General features: G+C 31.9%; 4 protein-coding genes across 4 annotated transcripts; 2 read left to right on the top strand and 2 right to left on the bottom strand.

Annotated features, from left to right (window-relative positions):
• Positions 1-271: 271 nt before the first annotated feature.
• LOC123711323 (26S proteasome non-ATPase regulatory subunit 5) lies at positions 272-4,909 on the bottom strand. Its single transcript, XM_045663841.1, has 7 exons — positions 4,590-4,909; positions 4,337-4,481; positions 3,601-3,822; positions 3,010-3,262; positions 2,618-2,806; positions 1,509-1,826; positions 272-583 (listed from the first exon to the last, which is right to left on the bottom strand). The coding sequence occupies exons 1-7, from the start codon at positions 4,757-4,759 to the stop codon at positions 384-386; spliced, it is 1,497 nt and encodes a 498-aa protein (XP_045519797.1). The 5' UTR covers positions 4,760-4,909; the 3' UTR covers positions 272-383.
• Positions 4,910-7,359: 2,450 nt separating this feature from the next.
• LOC123710756 (dnaJ homolog subfamily C member 9) lies at positions 7,360-8,902 on the top strand. Its single transcript, XM_045662910.1, has 5 exons — positions 7,360-7,587; positions 7,694-7,966; positions 8,082-8,209; positions 8,295-8,436; positions 8,542-8,902. Exons 1-5 carry the CDS (start codon positions 7,497-7,499, stop codon positions 8,706-8,708), a joined length of 801 nt encoding a protein of 266 aa, XP_045518866.1. The 5' UTR covers positions 7,360-7,496; the 3' UTR covers positions 8,709-8,902.
• Positions 8,903-8,906: 4 nt separating this feature from the next.
• Positions 8,907-16,628, bottom strand: LOC123710755 (zinc finger protein 830). The gene is made up of 4 exons (XM_045662909.1): positions 15,640-16,628; positions 15,261-15,358; positions 9,531-9,700; positions 8,907-9,088 (listed from the first exon to the last, which is right to left on the bottom strand). The coding sequence occupies exons 1-4, from the start codon at positions 16,100-16,102 to the stop codon at positions 8,941-8,943; spliced, it is 879 nt and encodes a 292-aa protein (XP_045518865.1). The 5' UTR covers positions 16,103-16,628; the 3' UTR covers positions 8,907-8,940.
• LOC123710753 (ATP-dependent (S)-NAD(P)H-hydrate dehydratase) lies at positions 13,585-14,860 on the top strand. The gene is made up of 2 exons (XM_045662908.1): positions 13,585-13,932; positions 14,046-14,860. The coding sequence occupies exons 1-2, from the start codon at positions 13,702-13,704 to the stop codon at positions 14,790-14,792; spliced, it is 978 nt and encodes a 325-aa protein (XP_045518864.1). The 5' UTR covers positions 13,585-13,701; the 3' UTR covers positions 14,793-14,860.
• Positions 16,629-17,347: the final 719 nt, after the last annotated feature.

The following is a 17,347-nucleotide window of genomic DNA, read 5'->3' as shown; positions in this document are numbered from 1 at the left end:
TTTTTGGGTAAAATCTATTTTGATATAAAACTCCATCAGTATTTTACTACAATGGAAAAGTTAAAAATGTAAGGTTGATTTAAATTAAATTGTATTAATAAAGTACTTTTATTTCGTAAAGAATGTATTTATTTTTCTTAATTTTTTTTTTTATTTTTCTAGTCCTCGATCGTGATACAAAATCACGGGTAGGTCAGCTTTATCAGCACTAATGTTATGAATGATGCTTTAATTTTTAATGTTATATAGTGGTTTAAAAGAAAAAATCTAATCAGAAAATATTATTTTTTATTAAGTATTTGTTTATTTAAATAAAACCTAAATAAGCACAAATATTCTAATGTGCGTCTTTCAACATAAAACAAACATAAAATATATGGTTTTTAAGAAGGAGATTCTTCTATGGCCACTTGCAGTTCACTTTCCGAAAAGAATGGCCCTTGTTCTACATAAGTTTGCAGTCTCATAAGAATGTTAGCATCAAATGCCGTGGACATCGATAATCGCTTTATAACATCATATTTTACTTCCTTTAACTGCTTTATCAAATCCACATTGCGATCAAGAAGAAATTCTATAAAACCTAAAATCATTTGTTTAATATTAATTAACTAGTGTTAGCTTTGGGCTTTGTGTAAATAAAATACATACGTAATCCAAAATGATTTTCTATGTAGTCTAACATATAAATATATACCAATGGTGTTAATTTTTTTAAGTGTATAATTAGGTATGCCGGTACCTCAGTAGGCGAAACACTGTTTTATATTTACACTATGTAATATGGCGGTGTAAAAGTTAAAGACCATTACTCTCATGAACAATTTTTTTTAATAAAAGCTTTTACATCTTAAGAATTGCATCGCCATATGTCGGTGTATTACGGTTCTCTCACGGAGAAAACACAAAAGTCAGTTTTATTCGTAATTAATTATTTAACGTAATTATTATTAACATTCTAAATTTGTACTTCTTCATATTATCCTTTATCATACCTAATTCTTTAAAATAAAAAATCAATAGCGCTACAACCTTTTTAGGTCTGGGCCTCAGGTTTCTGTATTTAATTCATTATCAGCCTTCTGTGCTTGACGCACACCGTTGACTTGTTGGATCTAAGGCAAGACGGTATCCTCACGATGTTTTCCTTCACCATTCGAGCTAATGTTTATTGCGCTCATAGAAAATGGTGCATTGCCGGGGATCGAACCTACGACCTCAGGGATGAGAACACGCTGAAGCCACTAGGCCAACACTGCTCATAATTAATTCTTAGTCGCGGAAATAGAAAAAAAATCCTATTTATATCACGAGCTCATAAAGGAGTGGACGTGTATTTGAAGATGCCCTTACGCCGTGTTTTTTTTAATAAAAAACTATAGCAATTTACTTCACTCGAATCAAGTCTTTCGCCTGAGGGTCGTGCGTTCGAATCTCGGCTTGGTACCAACAGATTTTATATGGACACGGCGGCAACTGACTTCCGTGGTCATGAATAATTATATTACCTGCACAGTTAGCGACCAACTCTTGGCCCCAATGATGTTGGCATACTGCATCCAAAAATATGAACGCAGCAAATTGGATATCTGGAAACGGATTCTTGCAAAGCCCAAACAACACTTCCACAGATGACGGTTGTTTGCTTAAACTTCTAAACCATTCGCGTGTCATTAATGTCACTCTGTGGTCTGCGGGACATTTTTTCAGGTCTCGCTCGATATCTATTAAATTGGCGAAACAATATAGCGCCCGAATTTTAATATCTGTCCCGCTATTTTTTATTAACTCGCCGATTTTCTCAACGGCTAGAGTATATTTACTACCTGTAACATACATTTTTTATTTTATGGCAATTAAAACAATTTTTTTATTATAAAATATCCCAATCTATGGTTTCAAACTATCCAGAAACTAACAAAACGCATAAAAATTATGCTCGCCGAATTGGATTTCGATTCAGCAGAGGCCTTACTTACATATTTTGACCCTGGGGTTTCAAAAACCAACACAGCGCACGCTTATAAATGTCACGTGTAATATACACGCACACACACCAATTCACATACTCATCATTGACGCATACTTAAGGTTTTATATGACTTTTGATTGGATGTGACAATGATTACTTTTTCTTAAAAATATGGTTTTAATTATTCACATGTATCACAATACAACGGACTGTTAGATCAATTTTGTCACAACGATGTTTCCGTCATGAATAAATTTATTTTTAATTGTAAGTTATCTTACATATTATAAAACAAAACTCATAGACAATACAGAAATACAAAACAAATTACATAGACAAACCCGCCCCTTTAAATACTTTTAATTTTGGAAAAATGGGTGGAAAATATCATATCATCATAGTTGGTGTCATCGTTAGATAAAACCCGAAACATTTTGAGAATTACGAGTATACTTAGCGAGTAAAGGGTGTTAATTTATTAACATTGTAAGATAGAGCATTGTTATCCTTAGAAATCAAACCATTGCCTATTACACTAAAAAATTAAACAAATATATATCTTACCAAACTTGAACATTAAAAAAAATTGGTTTTATAAGTAATTATTTTCTTTAGATTAATAATTTAATGTTAAAAATATCTTACCAAATGCCACCATGGAGAGTTTTCCTTCAATAGTACTACCAATTACTCCCAGGGTGTCCAACACAACAGGAAATATTGTCGGTTCCACTTCATCGAATGACTCAAGCAAGAACTCTATCAACACTGGATATTCATGTATAACTTCCTTTGAATAATGATAGGTAACTGTTCCAAAGAATTTTATGTAACCTGAAAAAACATTATAGATTTAAAAATATTCTAATATAATATGAATAATAATAAGCAGAAAAAAATCCTATTTATTTTAAGAGGTTTGTCGGTGATGAAATAAGAATTCCTTCTTATATCATGTCAACAAATTTTATTACCAATGATATGGACAATTAAATACTTTGAGCATATTGTAAAATACATTATAATGTTAGACATACCTGTTATTAAAAGTGCTTTTAAAGGATTATTCTCAAGGTCTTGCAGTTTTTGCACCATCTTCCTAAATAATCCATTCTTTATCAAATAGGAAATACCATAAGAGACAATTGCCAGTTGTGAGAGTAATTCTAGGATATTCAATTGATAAAGGATATCATCTGTTTCAAGTTCCGAAACCATAAAATCTATGTATCCATGGTCTTTACAGACTTCAAATAATTCATTTGACTTTTTGGAAATATTGACAATGATCTGAAAAAAATTGAGATTTCAATTTGAAACATTTGGAAAGTTGGTCTTGAGGTACTTCTGAACACCTCAAACTTCATGGCTTGGCATGGCTTTCATGGCTAAAAGGCAGACCAAACACACTTGGTTTTTTTGACAATGTAGAGGTGGCAGGGCATGGTCTTTTAACAGTATCTCATTGAGTGTTCAGCTGACTAATCCCATTTATATATTTTTTTAAACTAAGTACATAGTTTTTTAGTATGTAACTCTTCCCAGTTGAAATACTTACCAATTCCACATGGGTCTATCACCACTTATGTATCTTTTGATTGGTAAAAAATAATGAAACACAAGCTTACCTCAAAAGCATTACATTTACTGCTGCTATTATATTCCAATATAATCTTCATTTCTTCTAGTACCTTTGAATAAGTGTCCTGTGGTAAATTAGATGTAATCAATATTGCCTTATTTGCAATACCAACATCTTGGTCCCCAGCCATCTGGGAAATTGCCACAAACACATCTATATGTTCTGGAAATGAGAATGTACCTGGACTTGAAGTAAATACTTTGTAGATCTGTAATTAATTTTAGTTAATTATTATACATGGCAAATTTTGATTTGGAATTTACACAAGTATATTTAATCCATGTGTAAGATCTGATCAATATAAATTGCAAATCATAAACAATGGCTTTCATTGACCTTAGTTGTATCAATAATTTAGCTATAGTGCCATTTAATCTAAGTCTCTTAAATTTATAGCATACTTTAGTACAATATTTATAAGGCTATAGTAATTGTTTTTCATAAATCATTTGAAACATGTCCTTTTTAATCTCATACTGATATTGTAACTGGAGTTGGCCTCCATAGGCACACAGAGCTTTCATATCTTATGTTTAATTTCAGTTTTGTTGTTTTTGAAAATCACACAACAAACTATTTTCCAACAAAAATAATAAGATAGTGCGTGTAGCTGGCATCAAAAGGCAAAAACTTTAAATAACAAACAAACTAAAGAAACAGGTTACAGTAACAAGTGGGTTGTTAGGAAAAAATATTAGAATAATATCCATGATTCTCCTTACCACATCTATTGCAAGCTGACGAACACAAGGAGTTTCATGTCTTAATAAATACATAATGTATGTTATATAGTTCCTTACAACATCCTCTGGTTCAAACATATTGAAACAGGTTTTTAATAGCTCACAACTTAAATCAACATGACTTCTGTAAAAGAAGGTGGAATGGTAAACGTAATTGCCGAATTGGTGGACAAAAGGACAGATTCTAATAAGAATATATGTAATCTAATATTTAATGTTTCCAATTACTTACTTGTCAGAATCATTAAGGCATTTGAAAATTTCATTAATGCCTATATTTTTAATTACAGGCAAAACGTGAGCGGGTGGTGTGAAATTTAAAAGATTCTTCAAATCGTTCAGGGCCTGCAATCTTAGTTCTTTATTTCGAAGATTTTCGATAAAAATGTTGTATTGTTCCATGTCAGATACAAAGAAAAGAATTATAATGAAATCGGTAGTTTATGGCGGTAGATTTCCAGGACACAGTTTTTAAATATAAATTCAATTTATTTTTTTGTGCTCGATGTCTATAAACCTAAACACAACATTACAGTCACTTTTTGAATTTGGTGGACTATCATCTTTCAATAATAAATGTCAAAGATCTCGCCACAGACTCGATAGCATGTCCAGATTATAATTGCTAATTATATAATGATAATTATATATTTAGTGGCTTAATGTAATTCCTTGTTTTATTGTAAGTTATCCAATTTATCAAAATAAAATAATACAGTAGTAGTGAAGGATAATCTTCATTTTAAAAAACTTTCATGATTTCGATGACAATATTAAAGCTTTTTTCAGGTTTTAGGTTGGTATAAAGTATAATACTTTTACATTATTCGCAATATTATCTCTATCATTTGCAGGTCCACGAATCATCAATCTATATTCAATTAAATAAATACTTATTTCGAAAGAATACTTAACATTTTTTGTGTCATAAAGTGCCCATGTATTGACAATATCTATAGTAATATAATTCCTCTCAACGCCTGTATTATCAACAAACTAGCTTCTGACCACTCTGGTCAATTGTTTGAATTTCAAATACTTCAATGAAAAAGATATAAAAAAGAAAATATGCACAGTTCTTATAACAGATGATCGGTTAGACAGATTTCGGAAAAAATGCTATGCTATCATTAAATGATACTGTTTTTCAGAATATCCTAACATAAGTTTTAAATGCACGCAAGAGTGTAGATTCGCTAAGGCGAAACACTTAAGTCTTAAAATAAACAACTCTGATAAGATAAAGGCTACTTGGAAAATTATAAACGAGGAGACAGGAAGAACCTCCAGAAAGGATGCAGAATCTAAGATGAACATAAACGGCAAAGTAATTAGTTCCGACCTCGAAGTAGCCTCTGCATTTGAAGAGTTTTTTTACTAACATTCCATCAAATACAACCAGCGTTCTAAATTCTTCACTATCACCCGCCCTTTTAATATTGCAAAAGAATGTTCCTGTATATACTCATGAGTTTATATGTTGCCGCATTGGCTGCAATCATATCATAAAAACATTAAAGCAACTAAAATTAAAAAGAAGCTAAAGATATTTGGGGTGTATCTGTATTCATTTTACAATCAGTAATTGATGCTATCAGTTGAGGGTTAGCCATAATATCTAATAAATGTATAGATTGTGGAGTCTTTCCTGACCAGCTAATAAAATCACACCGTTATTCAAAACGGGCAGCACTTCTGACCCCACAAATTTTAGACTCATATCTGTGCTACCAGCATGGAGTAAAATTTTTCAAAAAAATATTCTTGATCAATTATTGATACACTTTAATAATAATAAACTTATGCACAGCCAGCGGTATGGTTTTACAAGAGTTCGCTCCACAGTCAATGCTGGCATTAAATTAAAATTAATGCTTGGGAAAATTCTCAAAGTCAGAAATCATTTATTCATATAGGTAACACAATGTACACTTATGAACGTCAAAAAAAGAAATATACATTAAATGCTTCTAATTTTACATTTACGGCGTAGAGCGTTGAGCTTTGGTATGACCATAACGGCAGCATTTATAGCATTGTATCGTAGGATAAATATATCTCTACTGGAAGAGCATGCACAAAATCCTTTTTGGTAAAACTTGTCCATCAAATGTTATTACAACTGATTCAGAGGGTTTCCAAGAAACCGATTCATTTTGATTGTGATTCATTTTCACCTTGCGATTCAAACGTCTTATTTTAAGTATTTTGCCGCAGCCTATAGGTACGAATACATTTTATTGAACTTCCTCTACATTCCAAACTACAGGGACCCCATGAACTAGCCCCTAATTCTTGTTACGCTGATAGTGGGAATGAGGACTTTTAACTTTTTCGTTTCCAAAAGATTGCAGTTAAGAAAACTATTGGCGTCTTTGTAATCGGAAAGTCCACGCACCTGTTTCTTCCTATACGCTTTACACTTCCGGGAATAATATTATCATATTTGTTCTGCTTTAAAAAATTGCCAAATGTTAATGTACGTCCGTCGTGAGGTGAAATGTGTATACGTTGAAAATGTATTAAATAAGTAGAACCATCAGTAGGAATATATTCAGTACGGCCAATCCAACGGTTATTTGAATTTCCCCGGGAAATTCAAATAACCGTTGGATTGGCCGTAACGTTCTTAATTAAAAAGGCGCAAATAACAAGTTCGTTTGCGACAATAACAAGCATAATAACAAGCATTTGATCCCACAGGGAGATTCAGGCCATGGCTCGTTCATATAATATTTACAGAATTTACAATAACTTACCGACTACACGATGCCACTATACACAAATAGAATATAAAGATTACATATAATACAAAAAATTAAACTACCAGCTTATAATCGGTATTTTAACTAGAACAATTAAATAAAATTTTCACCACATTGAAAAATACGTTTACCATGAACAAAGTTTCCCGCGTTTTTTCTGATTTTACGTTTAATTTATTTTTTGGGCTATCTTGTGTTACGTTAGAGCTTTGACTATCGACTACTCACTACTGGCAACACTGCAAGTCCTATACACGGTCGTACTCTATACCGGCTTTTTCCATAATATAATTTAAAAATCTAAAGCTCATGTATTTTAGATAGAATTATTAATTTTTAAATAACGAAACAGATATATTTATTGTAATACTATAATGGGTCTATTACAATTGTGTGAAAAATATTATAATACATCCAATTTATATGAGGTTCTGCAGATATCAGAAAAAGCTTCTGAAAATGAAGGTATGGTATAGTTGTTAAGAAATGCGTTGTTATTAGCTAAGACATTGCTGATAGCTATGTTTATTTTTATTTGGTTTACTTTATAACAAAATCTAATTTTTTACAGTTAAGAAAGCCTATCACAAATTATCCCTTAAAGTTCACCCTGATAGAGTGAAAGAAGATGAAAAGTTAGAAGCAACAGAAAAATTTAAAGTTTTGGGGGCAGTTCATGCAATCCTCAGTGATAAAGAGAAACGAGAATTATATGACACTACCAAGAGTGTAGATGATGATAATGACAATGTGGTAGAGGACAGAGATTGGTCAGTATACTGGAGAGGGCTATTCAAAAAAATAACTGAGGAAGATATAGTTGCTTATGAAAAAGAATATATTGGTTTGTATTACTTTTTTAGTTCTTTAATGGAAGGTTATATATGTCTTACAAAAGTCGTTTTATATATGGACAAACACATGTTATCATATCATTTAAACCTAATTAATTATTTTAGGATCTGCAGAAGAAAGAAAAGATTTAAAAAATGCATATCTAGCTGGTAAAGGGGATTTGGATTATATTGTGGATCACGTCCAATTTGCAAGATCTGAGCAAGAACCCCGACTACGAGGTATTTTAACTGTATGTATAATAACGATAAGAAATTATGTAATTTGCAGTTACATAATTTTTATCATAATGCATATTTATTTATACTTTCATGTAGGATATGATTGATCAAGGAGAAATTCCATCATATAAAATATTTACACATGAGCCAGCAAAAAAACGTAAGCGTAGACATGCTAAAGAAAATTGTGAGGCACAGGAGGCTGAAGAATATAAGAAGGAGCTGGTACTTAATTCAGGTATTGTATAAGAGAAAATATTATTTAAAATGTTTTATCAGTAATAACTTTGAATAAATAACAAAATTATTTTAATATGCTTCTTTAACATTTCATAACTTTTAGGTGAAAATAGTTTGGAGTTAATGATTAAACAAAGACAAGAGTCACGGGTTAAGCAAATGGATTCATTTCTTGATAATTTGGCTGCAAAATACAGTGAAACTAAACCCAAGACAGCAAAGCGAAAAGTACCGTCTAAAGAAACAGCAGCAAAAAAACGAAGGAAATGATAATATAATTAACAAATTTTATATATATTCTTGTGTTTTGCCATTTTGTCTTTACATGATGTAACTAACATAAAATTTTCCTATTTTGGATTCAATTAATTCCTTTTATGTTATTTATAATTTTTTTAGGATCGTTCTCACTGTCTATGAGGTGTTTTTTACTTTTTAAAGTTATAAGACTAATAAAAAAATAAAACATAAAGGTAACTTCAATTTATTTACAGAATTTTTATTAACTATAAGATCTTTTTGCCCGCCAATCTAAAAATTCATTTAAGTCAACATCAGTATCTGAGTCACTTTCACCATTGTCACTTGTTGCATCAACATCTGTTATCTTCTTTTTAGTTTCTTCTTTTTTCAATTCAAGATCCAACACTCTATAAAAAAAATGAGAATGAGAATACTCAAATTTCTATCAAGTAGTCAAACTTTACCATCTAAAGTTACAAACATCTACCAGGATATTGATATCAATTTGAAAAAGAGAATGTTATAATGGGTAAAATTATACTTAATTTTGTAGAATGTAGGGTGACTCAGAAACGAAATTTAACTATATGTTATATTATATCAATAATGTATAACATATTAATGCAAAAGTAATAGGTGGTGCCTAAATTTCTCTTACTGTTTCAGGATAGGATTTAAAATAAGTTTCTAGATAGAACGGTAATGCCACTAAATAGGAGCCAACATAAAAAAATAATATAGAATTAAACCTAGGTGTAAGTTTCATATACTTACATTTTATATGCAATTTAATCTAACTTCATTAATAGATATATAAAAGGTCAACTGTTTCAACACTGTAATACCCACCTAGACCAATTTCTAATTTGCTCATCAATTTCATCTATTTGTCTTTCAGCAGTAGCTTCTTCCTGTTCACCAGCAATTATCTCAGCAGATGTTGTAGCTTCTTCTTTAATTTCTTTTTGAAACTTATCCCATTCTTCTTCTACTGGATCTTTATACTCAATGTTTCGAGCCTGTTAATATAGACAAAATCAACCAAAAATATTTTAAAATAAACCTTAATTTACTTATATTAAAAGTGAATAGCAATATTGAAATAAGAGAAAACCTTTCATGAATATAAGGTTTTAATAAGCTAAAATTAACACTAAAATATGTTTTGGTTACATTAGATACATTGATATAGACACTAACAAAACAGAGTGACAATGTCATCAAGTTATGGCTGATAGTTTTAAGCAAGAAGTTTACATCATTCACCCGCACTAATTTAAAACATAATCTTTTAAAAATTCCGGTGTTTTACGAACGCGGTCAGATCTACGAACTGTTGGCTCCGGCTGTGGTGATGACGGTAACTCGGTCGCTAGCTCTCTGCTATTTTCAAATACCACAGGTCCCGTTTCATTAGATGGAGGAATTTCCAAGTTTTGATCTTCTGTTTCTGGAAGTGGTTCTGCGACGTTATCATAATCAGGAGTATGTTCATTATTTATTCGCAGATCTACCCCTTCTGAACCCAATGGTGCTAGATGTCGATTCGACACCGTTGTTTCTCGGCCATCTGGGAACCGAATGTATGAAAAGTCAGGATTGCTGTGTATCAATTCAACCTCTTCTACTAATGGTTGATATTTATTTGTACGATTAAATTTCTTCATCAAGACTTGTCCAGAATTTGTAAGCCACGATGGAACAGAAGTGCCGTTAGTAGATCTTCGTGGGTGTCTAAACATTCTTTCATGTGGAGTGCAATTTATGGCTGTACAAAGTAATGATCGAATTGAATGTAAGGCTTGTGGCAATACTTGCTCCCAATTTTCTACCGAAAGATTTTTCGTCTTCAGCGCCAAAAGAATCGTTTTCCAAAGAGTAGAATTCAATTTTTCTACTTGACCGTTACCTTGAGGATTATAAGCTGTAGTTCTACTAGTGGCAATACCTCGAACATGTAAAAATTCTTGTACTTCGACGGAAAGAAATGCTGTTCCGCGATCTGAATGAACGTAAGAAGGCATGCCGAATATCATAAACAAGTTGTTAAGGTGTTTAATCACTGTTTTCGAGCTTACATCTGAGCATGGGAAAGCAAACGGGAAACGTGAAAATTCGTCAATCACGGTAAGTATGAATTTGTTATTATTGTTTGTTGGAACTGGTCCTTTAAAATCTATGCTAAGGCGTTCAAAAGCAGCCGTCGCTTTAACAAGTTTCCTCTGGTCATTAAAGGTATTTCGAAAGAATCTAGGTTTTACTTCAGAGCAGGTTCGACAAGATTTTGTCATTGTTCTGACTTCTTCAATGGAGTAGGGAAGGTTTTTAGAGCGAACCCAGTGAAACATTCTCGTTACCCCTGGATGACAAAGAGCCTCGTGCAGCGAGAAAAGTTTTGCAGTACGTGTTTCTACAGTCGCACAAACTCGGGATAGCGCATCAGCAGCATAGTTCTCTTTCCCCGGTCTGTATATAATATCGTATTTGAAAGCAGCAAGTTCCAGTCGCCATCTTTGAATCTTTTCATTCTTTATTTTACTTGAATGTTTCATATTAAACATAAAAGAAACCGAGCGTTGGTCAGTTACTAACTTAAAGTGTCTACCGATAAGGAAATGTCTCCATTTCTTTAATGATTCCACAATGGCGTATGCTTCTTTTTCAATGGCAGAATGGTTTTGTTCGCTTGAATTTAATGTTCTTGAGTAAAACGCCACTGTCAGGTTTAATTATATAGTTTTGAATATTATAGCCTAGTATATTAATTGACTCCTGAGAAAATTTACATTTTTGTATACTCAGTGTTAAACCGTATTTCTTTGCGGCATTCATAAAATTTTCTAAGTTACGATCGTGTTCTTCAAGAGCCTGGCCACAAATAGTTATATCATCAATATACGCATATGTTTTTTGAAGCTTCTCTTTTCTTATTATCCAATCGATTGTTCGTTGGAAGCTCGAAACACCATTTGTTACTCCAAAAGGAATACGCCTGAACTGGTACAAATTTCCCAGCGCTTCAAAAGCTGTAAATTTCCTTTCTTTGGGTAGTATAGGCACTTGATGGTACGCGCTTTTCAGGTCTATAAGGCTGAAAAATTTATTCTTTGCCACTTTCGAAACTAAGTCCTCAATGTTTGGTAAAGGGTACGCGTCGAGTTCTGTGTAACGATTAATTGTCTGAGAGTAATCAATCACAAGGCGTTTTCTATGAGTTTCGCTTTTTGTTATTAGTACTTGGGCCCTCCACGGTGATTTACTTTCTTCTATCACGCCCTCTGCTATAAGGTTTCTGATCTCTTCTGTAATAAATTCACTATCCTCTTTGCTGTGCCTTCGAGACTTAATAGCAATAGGTTTGCAGTTGGGAGATACATTCGCAAAAAGTGGTACAGCTGGTACTGATGCTTCCGTTACGTTACATACTTGAAGTGGATGTTTTGGCCCACCAAAAGAGAACTCTAGCGATGAATGTTCTTCGAGGATGTCATGGCCGATAATAATGTCAGCACAAAGATTTTTCACGATAAGAAGATTCACATTATCATATTTATGATTTCCGATTTTCAGGGTTTGCAAAGTTTGGCCTTCCACTTGTGAAGTATGATTAAGAGAGGCCATAGAAATTGTCTGATTGCAGGATTTTCTTTTTAACCCGCATAGTCTTGCAAAGCTGTCATTTATAAAACTGATGGAGCTGCCGGTGTCGAGAAGTGCTTCTGCTCTTATTCCTCGAATATAAGCAGGTACAGTAGCTTTACGTAGTGAAGAAGGTGACGCTGCTGTGATACAAGCGGAAAGATCTTCAGTACCTACCACAGAGTTTGTAGCTTTGGAAGAGCTTCTGCACACAGTGGCAAAGTGCCCCTTCTTGTTGCAGAGCTGACAAGTCTTTTCAAATGCAGGGCAGTTCTTGCGAGGATGTATTTGTCCCCCACAAAAGAAACATTTTCGTCGTCGAGGATTATTAACAGAAGAGCAGGGCTCGTCGTGCACAGTTTGTAATGTTGGTGCTTTTGGAGCAACAGCATTTAAAGATACAGTATTGAAGCTTTGAGAGTTGATTTCTGCAGTTTCTAGAGAGAGTGCTTGGTTGTAAGCTTGATCAAGTGTTAGAGTTAAGTTTTCTAAAAGCCTTTGTCTGATTTTATGCGATGATATACCGGATATGAATGCATCACGCACGCTATCGTTTTTATTTGTTTCTGCATTAACAGCCGCAAAGTCACAATCTTTAGAAAGCAGTTTTAAAGCTTGTAAATATGTGTCAATACCTTCTTCTGGTCGTTGTTTCCTTGTTGCTAACATGTGCCTTGCAAATATTAGATTTTTCGGTTTTACATAAAGTTTTTGCAGTATTGTGATCGCTTCTTCGTAGTTCGTGGCTTCGCTTATATATGTATAAATATTTGGTGATATATGATTTACCAAAAGCTGAAACTTTATGCTGTCCCATTCTGACGGAGGAACCGACTGTGCATCTGTTTCTGAAGCGGTCGGTTTCTGCACGGAAATGAAGCTTTCGAAAGTCTTACGCCAGTGTATCCAAGCTCTCGTACTAGAGCTATCTGACGGGTCGATATCAAATCTTTCAGGGCGAAGATATTTATCCATGTTGCGTTATTAGCTTATTAAATTGAAATAAGAGAAAACCTTTCATGAATATAAGGTTTTAATAAGCTAAAATTAACACTAAAATATGTTTTGGTTACATTAGATACATTGATATAGACACTAACAAAACAGAGTGACAATGTCATCAAGTTATGGCTGATAGTTTTAAGCAAGAAGTTTACATCAAATATAATATTTATTTGATTAAAAAAATACTATAATTGAGAAAATTCTGGCAACTTTTGCAATAATGTCAATGTCAAATTGCAATGATACTGACAAATTGATTAACTTTTCACAATAATTTAGTAATGTGTTTATTATTTGTATGTACATAAATTAATTCTTTAGTTCAGCTTATTTGTAATAAACAATATTATTATTTTTTTCAAACATAATACTGTACATGTATATTTTAAATATTAAGACTTTGTTGTACAGTAATATCAGACAATTTTGCATTCAAAAAGTAACAGTCTCAACTATGAATCAAACTAAGTTACTGAGTCTAGTACAGTCTTGTATACCTACACTGGAAAATAATAAGCACAAAGGTCAAGCAGGCAGGATAGGTATTGTTGGAGGCTCATTAGAATATACTGGTGCACCTTATTTTTCAGGAATAAGTGCCCTAAAAGTAAGTAAAGTACTGTTTGTTTTATAATTCTAATTAATTTGATGTATCATAATGCTTATTATATGTATGGTGATATTTGGAACATCCAAAATTTAATGTATGTACTGTTTCAGGTTGGTGCCGACTTGGTTCACATCTTCTGTGCATCACAAGCGGGAACAGTAATTAAATCATATAGCCCTGAGCTAATAGTTCACCCTTTGTTAGATCAGCCCAACGCTATAGAGAAGATCACTCCTTGGCTTGAACGATTACATGCAATTGTTATTGGACCTGGTTTAGGTAGAGAAAGTGGAATATTGTCAACAATAAGTGCACTTATAAGTATCATAAGAGAAATGAGGATTCCTTTAGTGATTGATGCTGATGGTTTATATCTTATAACACAAGATCTTAATTTAATTAAAAATTTTACATCACCTATTATTTTAACACCAAATAAGATTGAATTTGAAAGATTGTCGGATAAAATAAATTTAGCTGATGGTATCAATGAACTAGGCAATTGTGTAACTGTTTTAAGGAAAGGAAAAACAGATGAAACTTTAAGTCCTGCTGCTTCTGTTCAATGGCAATATAATGATGGTGGTTCAGGCAGAAGGTGTGGAGGCCAAGGTGATATCTTATCAGGTTCTATTGCTACATTCCTCCACTGGATTTTAAACAATAAAAATGTAACAGTTGAAGGAACAGACAAGAATTTACTGGCATCATCTCTTGCATGCTTTGCAGGATGTACCCTTGTAAGGCGATGCAATGAAAAAGCTTTTAAAATAAAAGGACGAAGTATGTTAGCAAGTGATATGATTCCATTTTTACATGATGCTTTTACTGAATTATATGAAAATAAGTCTTTGTAAATATATACCTATGAAATAAGTGTAATTACTGTAAATAAAGGAGTTATGAAATTAAAATATAATAGGAATATATGTTGTCTTAATAAGTAAATTTACCAAATATAACTGTATATATTTCCCTAGTATGTACCTTATACTACTATAAACGTAAAATCATGATGTATTGATGTATAGAAGCACTTCCAATAGAATTTGACTAGGGACTATCAGTTGGAAAGTTTGATCAGTAATGACAAAAAAGGAAGTAGAAAGAGATAATTATATTACATTAAGTATATATAGTACTCCTGGACTTTATACATCTAACATGTATTCACCTACGAAAAATAATTATTATTGACATAGTAAGTGCATTGTGGTCTTATTCTTAAAATATAAATTACAAGTTATTATAAGTCCTTAAATTATTTTGAATTAATTTGTGTGATAATAAATACAAGTTATTATATAAATCCAGAAATTTCATACCTTTGCATCCAATTTAGGATCATCAAAAAATCCCTCTGGTATTGGTTGATCAATTTTTGCTTCTTCTTCAATTTTCTTTTCTTTTATACTACTATCAGCTGTAAAATTATTTTCCATGGGGTATTCGATGGTAACTAATTATAACAGGTACACAAATTGATATGTAGTCTACTTTTACACCTAACATTTTTTAAGAATATTAAGGATGATGATTTGATGATGAGATGATTTACCGAGCCCTAATATGAATCAGCCCCATTACTATTGTTAGTTAATGTCAAAATAAATCTAATATTATACTAATTACACATACACTTAAGTTGAATTGTTTGGATCATTTTTTACACATCAGAGATTTTCCACATTAATTTATACATACCAATATTTTGCTCAGGTGCCAAACTTAAGGGCTTCCTATTAATTTGTTCATCATGATGAGAGTAAATAACAGGAGCATCATTTTTTGGCTTCACCGATGCAGAAACACATTCACTGGAATTTTTTAAAATTCCCTTTATTTTCTTTTCTTGTGGAGCATCGGACAGAGTCGTAGATAATCTTTTCTTAACTTTGCCATCAGTAAAATTTTTAGTCAGTTCTTTTAGTTTTTGGGCCTTTTCAATATTTTCCCTGTGTTGTTTACTATTTAGATGGACTTGCCATACATGTTCTGATCTAACTATTGATGAACAAAGTATACACAGTAACTGTCCAGCACTATTGTATTTAGCCAATGGATTTTGAATTTTTAAAGGCTTTTTATCTTTATTTTTCCGCTCGATCATTAACTTTCGCATTTCATCTTGAGCTTTTTTCTTATCCAATTGTGATTTAAAAGACATTTCATATGAGTTATAAGTAGCTTTAAATGCTATAAAAATATGGCAAAAATAATATAGTAATGACTTAAATTAACATTTATTTCTTAATTTTGAAGTTTCCTTTTTATTAACTACAATATTTAGAATAACAATATGTATCAATATATAGGCGTATAGCCTTTAGTAACGCAGATAATAACAAATATTTATAAATTGCAACATAAAACTTAAAAGAACTCCTTTTTATGGCATAACCTTAGTTTATTTCCGAATTCCGATAAAAACATCAGAATACGAATAAATATAGAACTAAGCTAGCTGTTTGACTTATGGATGAAGGAGATATGTCTAAATCACACTCCTGTCTTGGCTTGAGTCGTAATTCGTAAAGTCATTTAACAACTGCTGATGCTTTTAAGCGTTTTAAGTGCCATCAAATAAAGTGTGTCGTTCTTATGCATTTCTTAGAGTCAATTAAGTGCCGACGTTATTTGGCCGTATTATAATGAAAATAATTATTCACGCAACTTGATCAGTGTTTGCAATAAAAATTATAATATTAGAAAAAATATGCCTGAAACTCATATTTAATAATTTAAGATTATGTAAACTGTGAGTGAGTGAATGGTGAAAATACCATAGACTTCGAAACAAAAACATAAGCAGAAATGATTTGTTGTCATTATTTTCTGTAATTATTGTTGATGTTATTGCAATGAATAAATAATTTGAAACAGTCGTAACTCACTTATAATATGCATTGTTGCATGATTAATGTTTAATGGATAGGCAAAAATATACAAAAAGAAATATTTAAGTTAACTTGAACTATTATACGGTAGGACAGTTAATCATGTTAAAAGCAACTGTTAGATCTTAGTAACATATCAACTGCGGTAAATACTCCAATACCAAATAAATTGAACAAGAGATTACGGGGCAGGCCAAAAACGTTCAAACGTTTTTCTTAGAAAACATAACATATAGAATTAATTTTATTATATTTATTTATAACGTATTGATACTTAATGTGTAGTGTAGTGTAGCTGTCTCAGTAACTCTCATGTTAATAATTAACGTTTAAAATTTTTATGCCTTCGATAAAATTCTAAAACTTTTTTAGTTAAATTAAAACATTCAGCTATAGGCAATTTTTTAATATATTTAACCTATAACGTGGTATAGGATAGTTGGAGAATTATCTCATGTAAATCCTTCCGAAAATTAAAGACAGTAAATAATAATAATATCTACATAATTATTAAT

Source organism: Pieris brassicae, chromosome 6 (assembly GCF_905147105.1).
Source record: "Pieris brassicae chromosome 6, ilPieBrab1.1, whole genome shotgun sequence".
Lineage (NCBI taxonomy): Eukaryota > Metazoa > Arthropoda > Insecta > Lepidoptera > Pieridae > Pieris > Pieris brassicae.
Note: the sequence above shows the minus strand (reverse complement) of the source record. Positions and strands in the feature narration are given on the sequence as shown.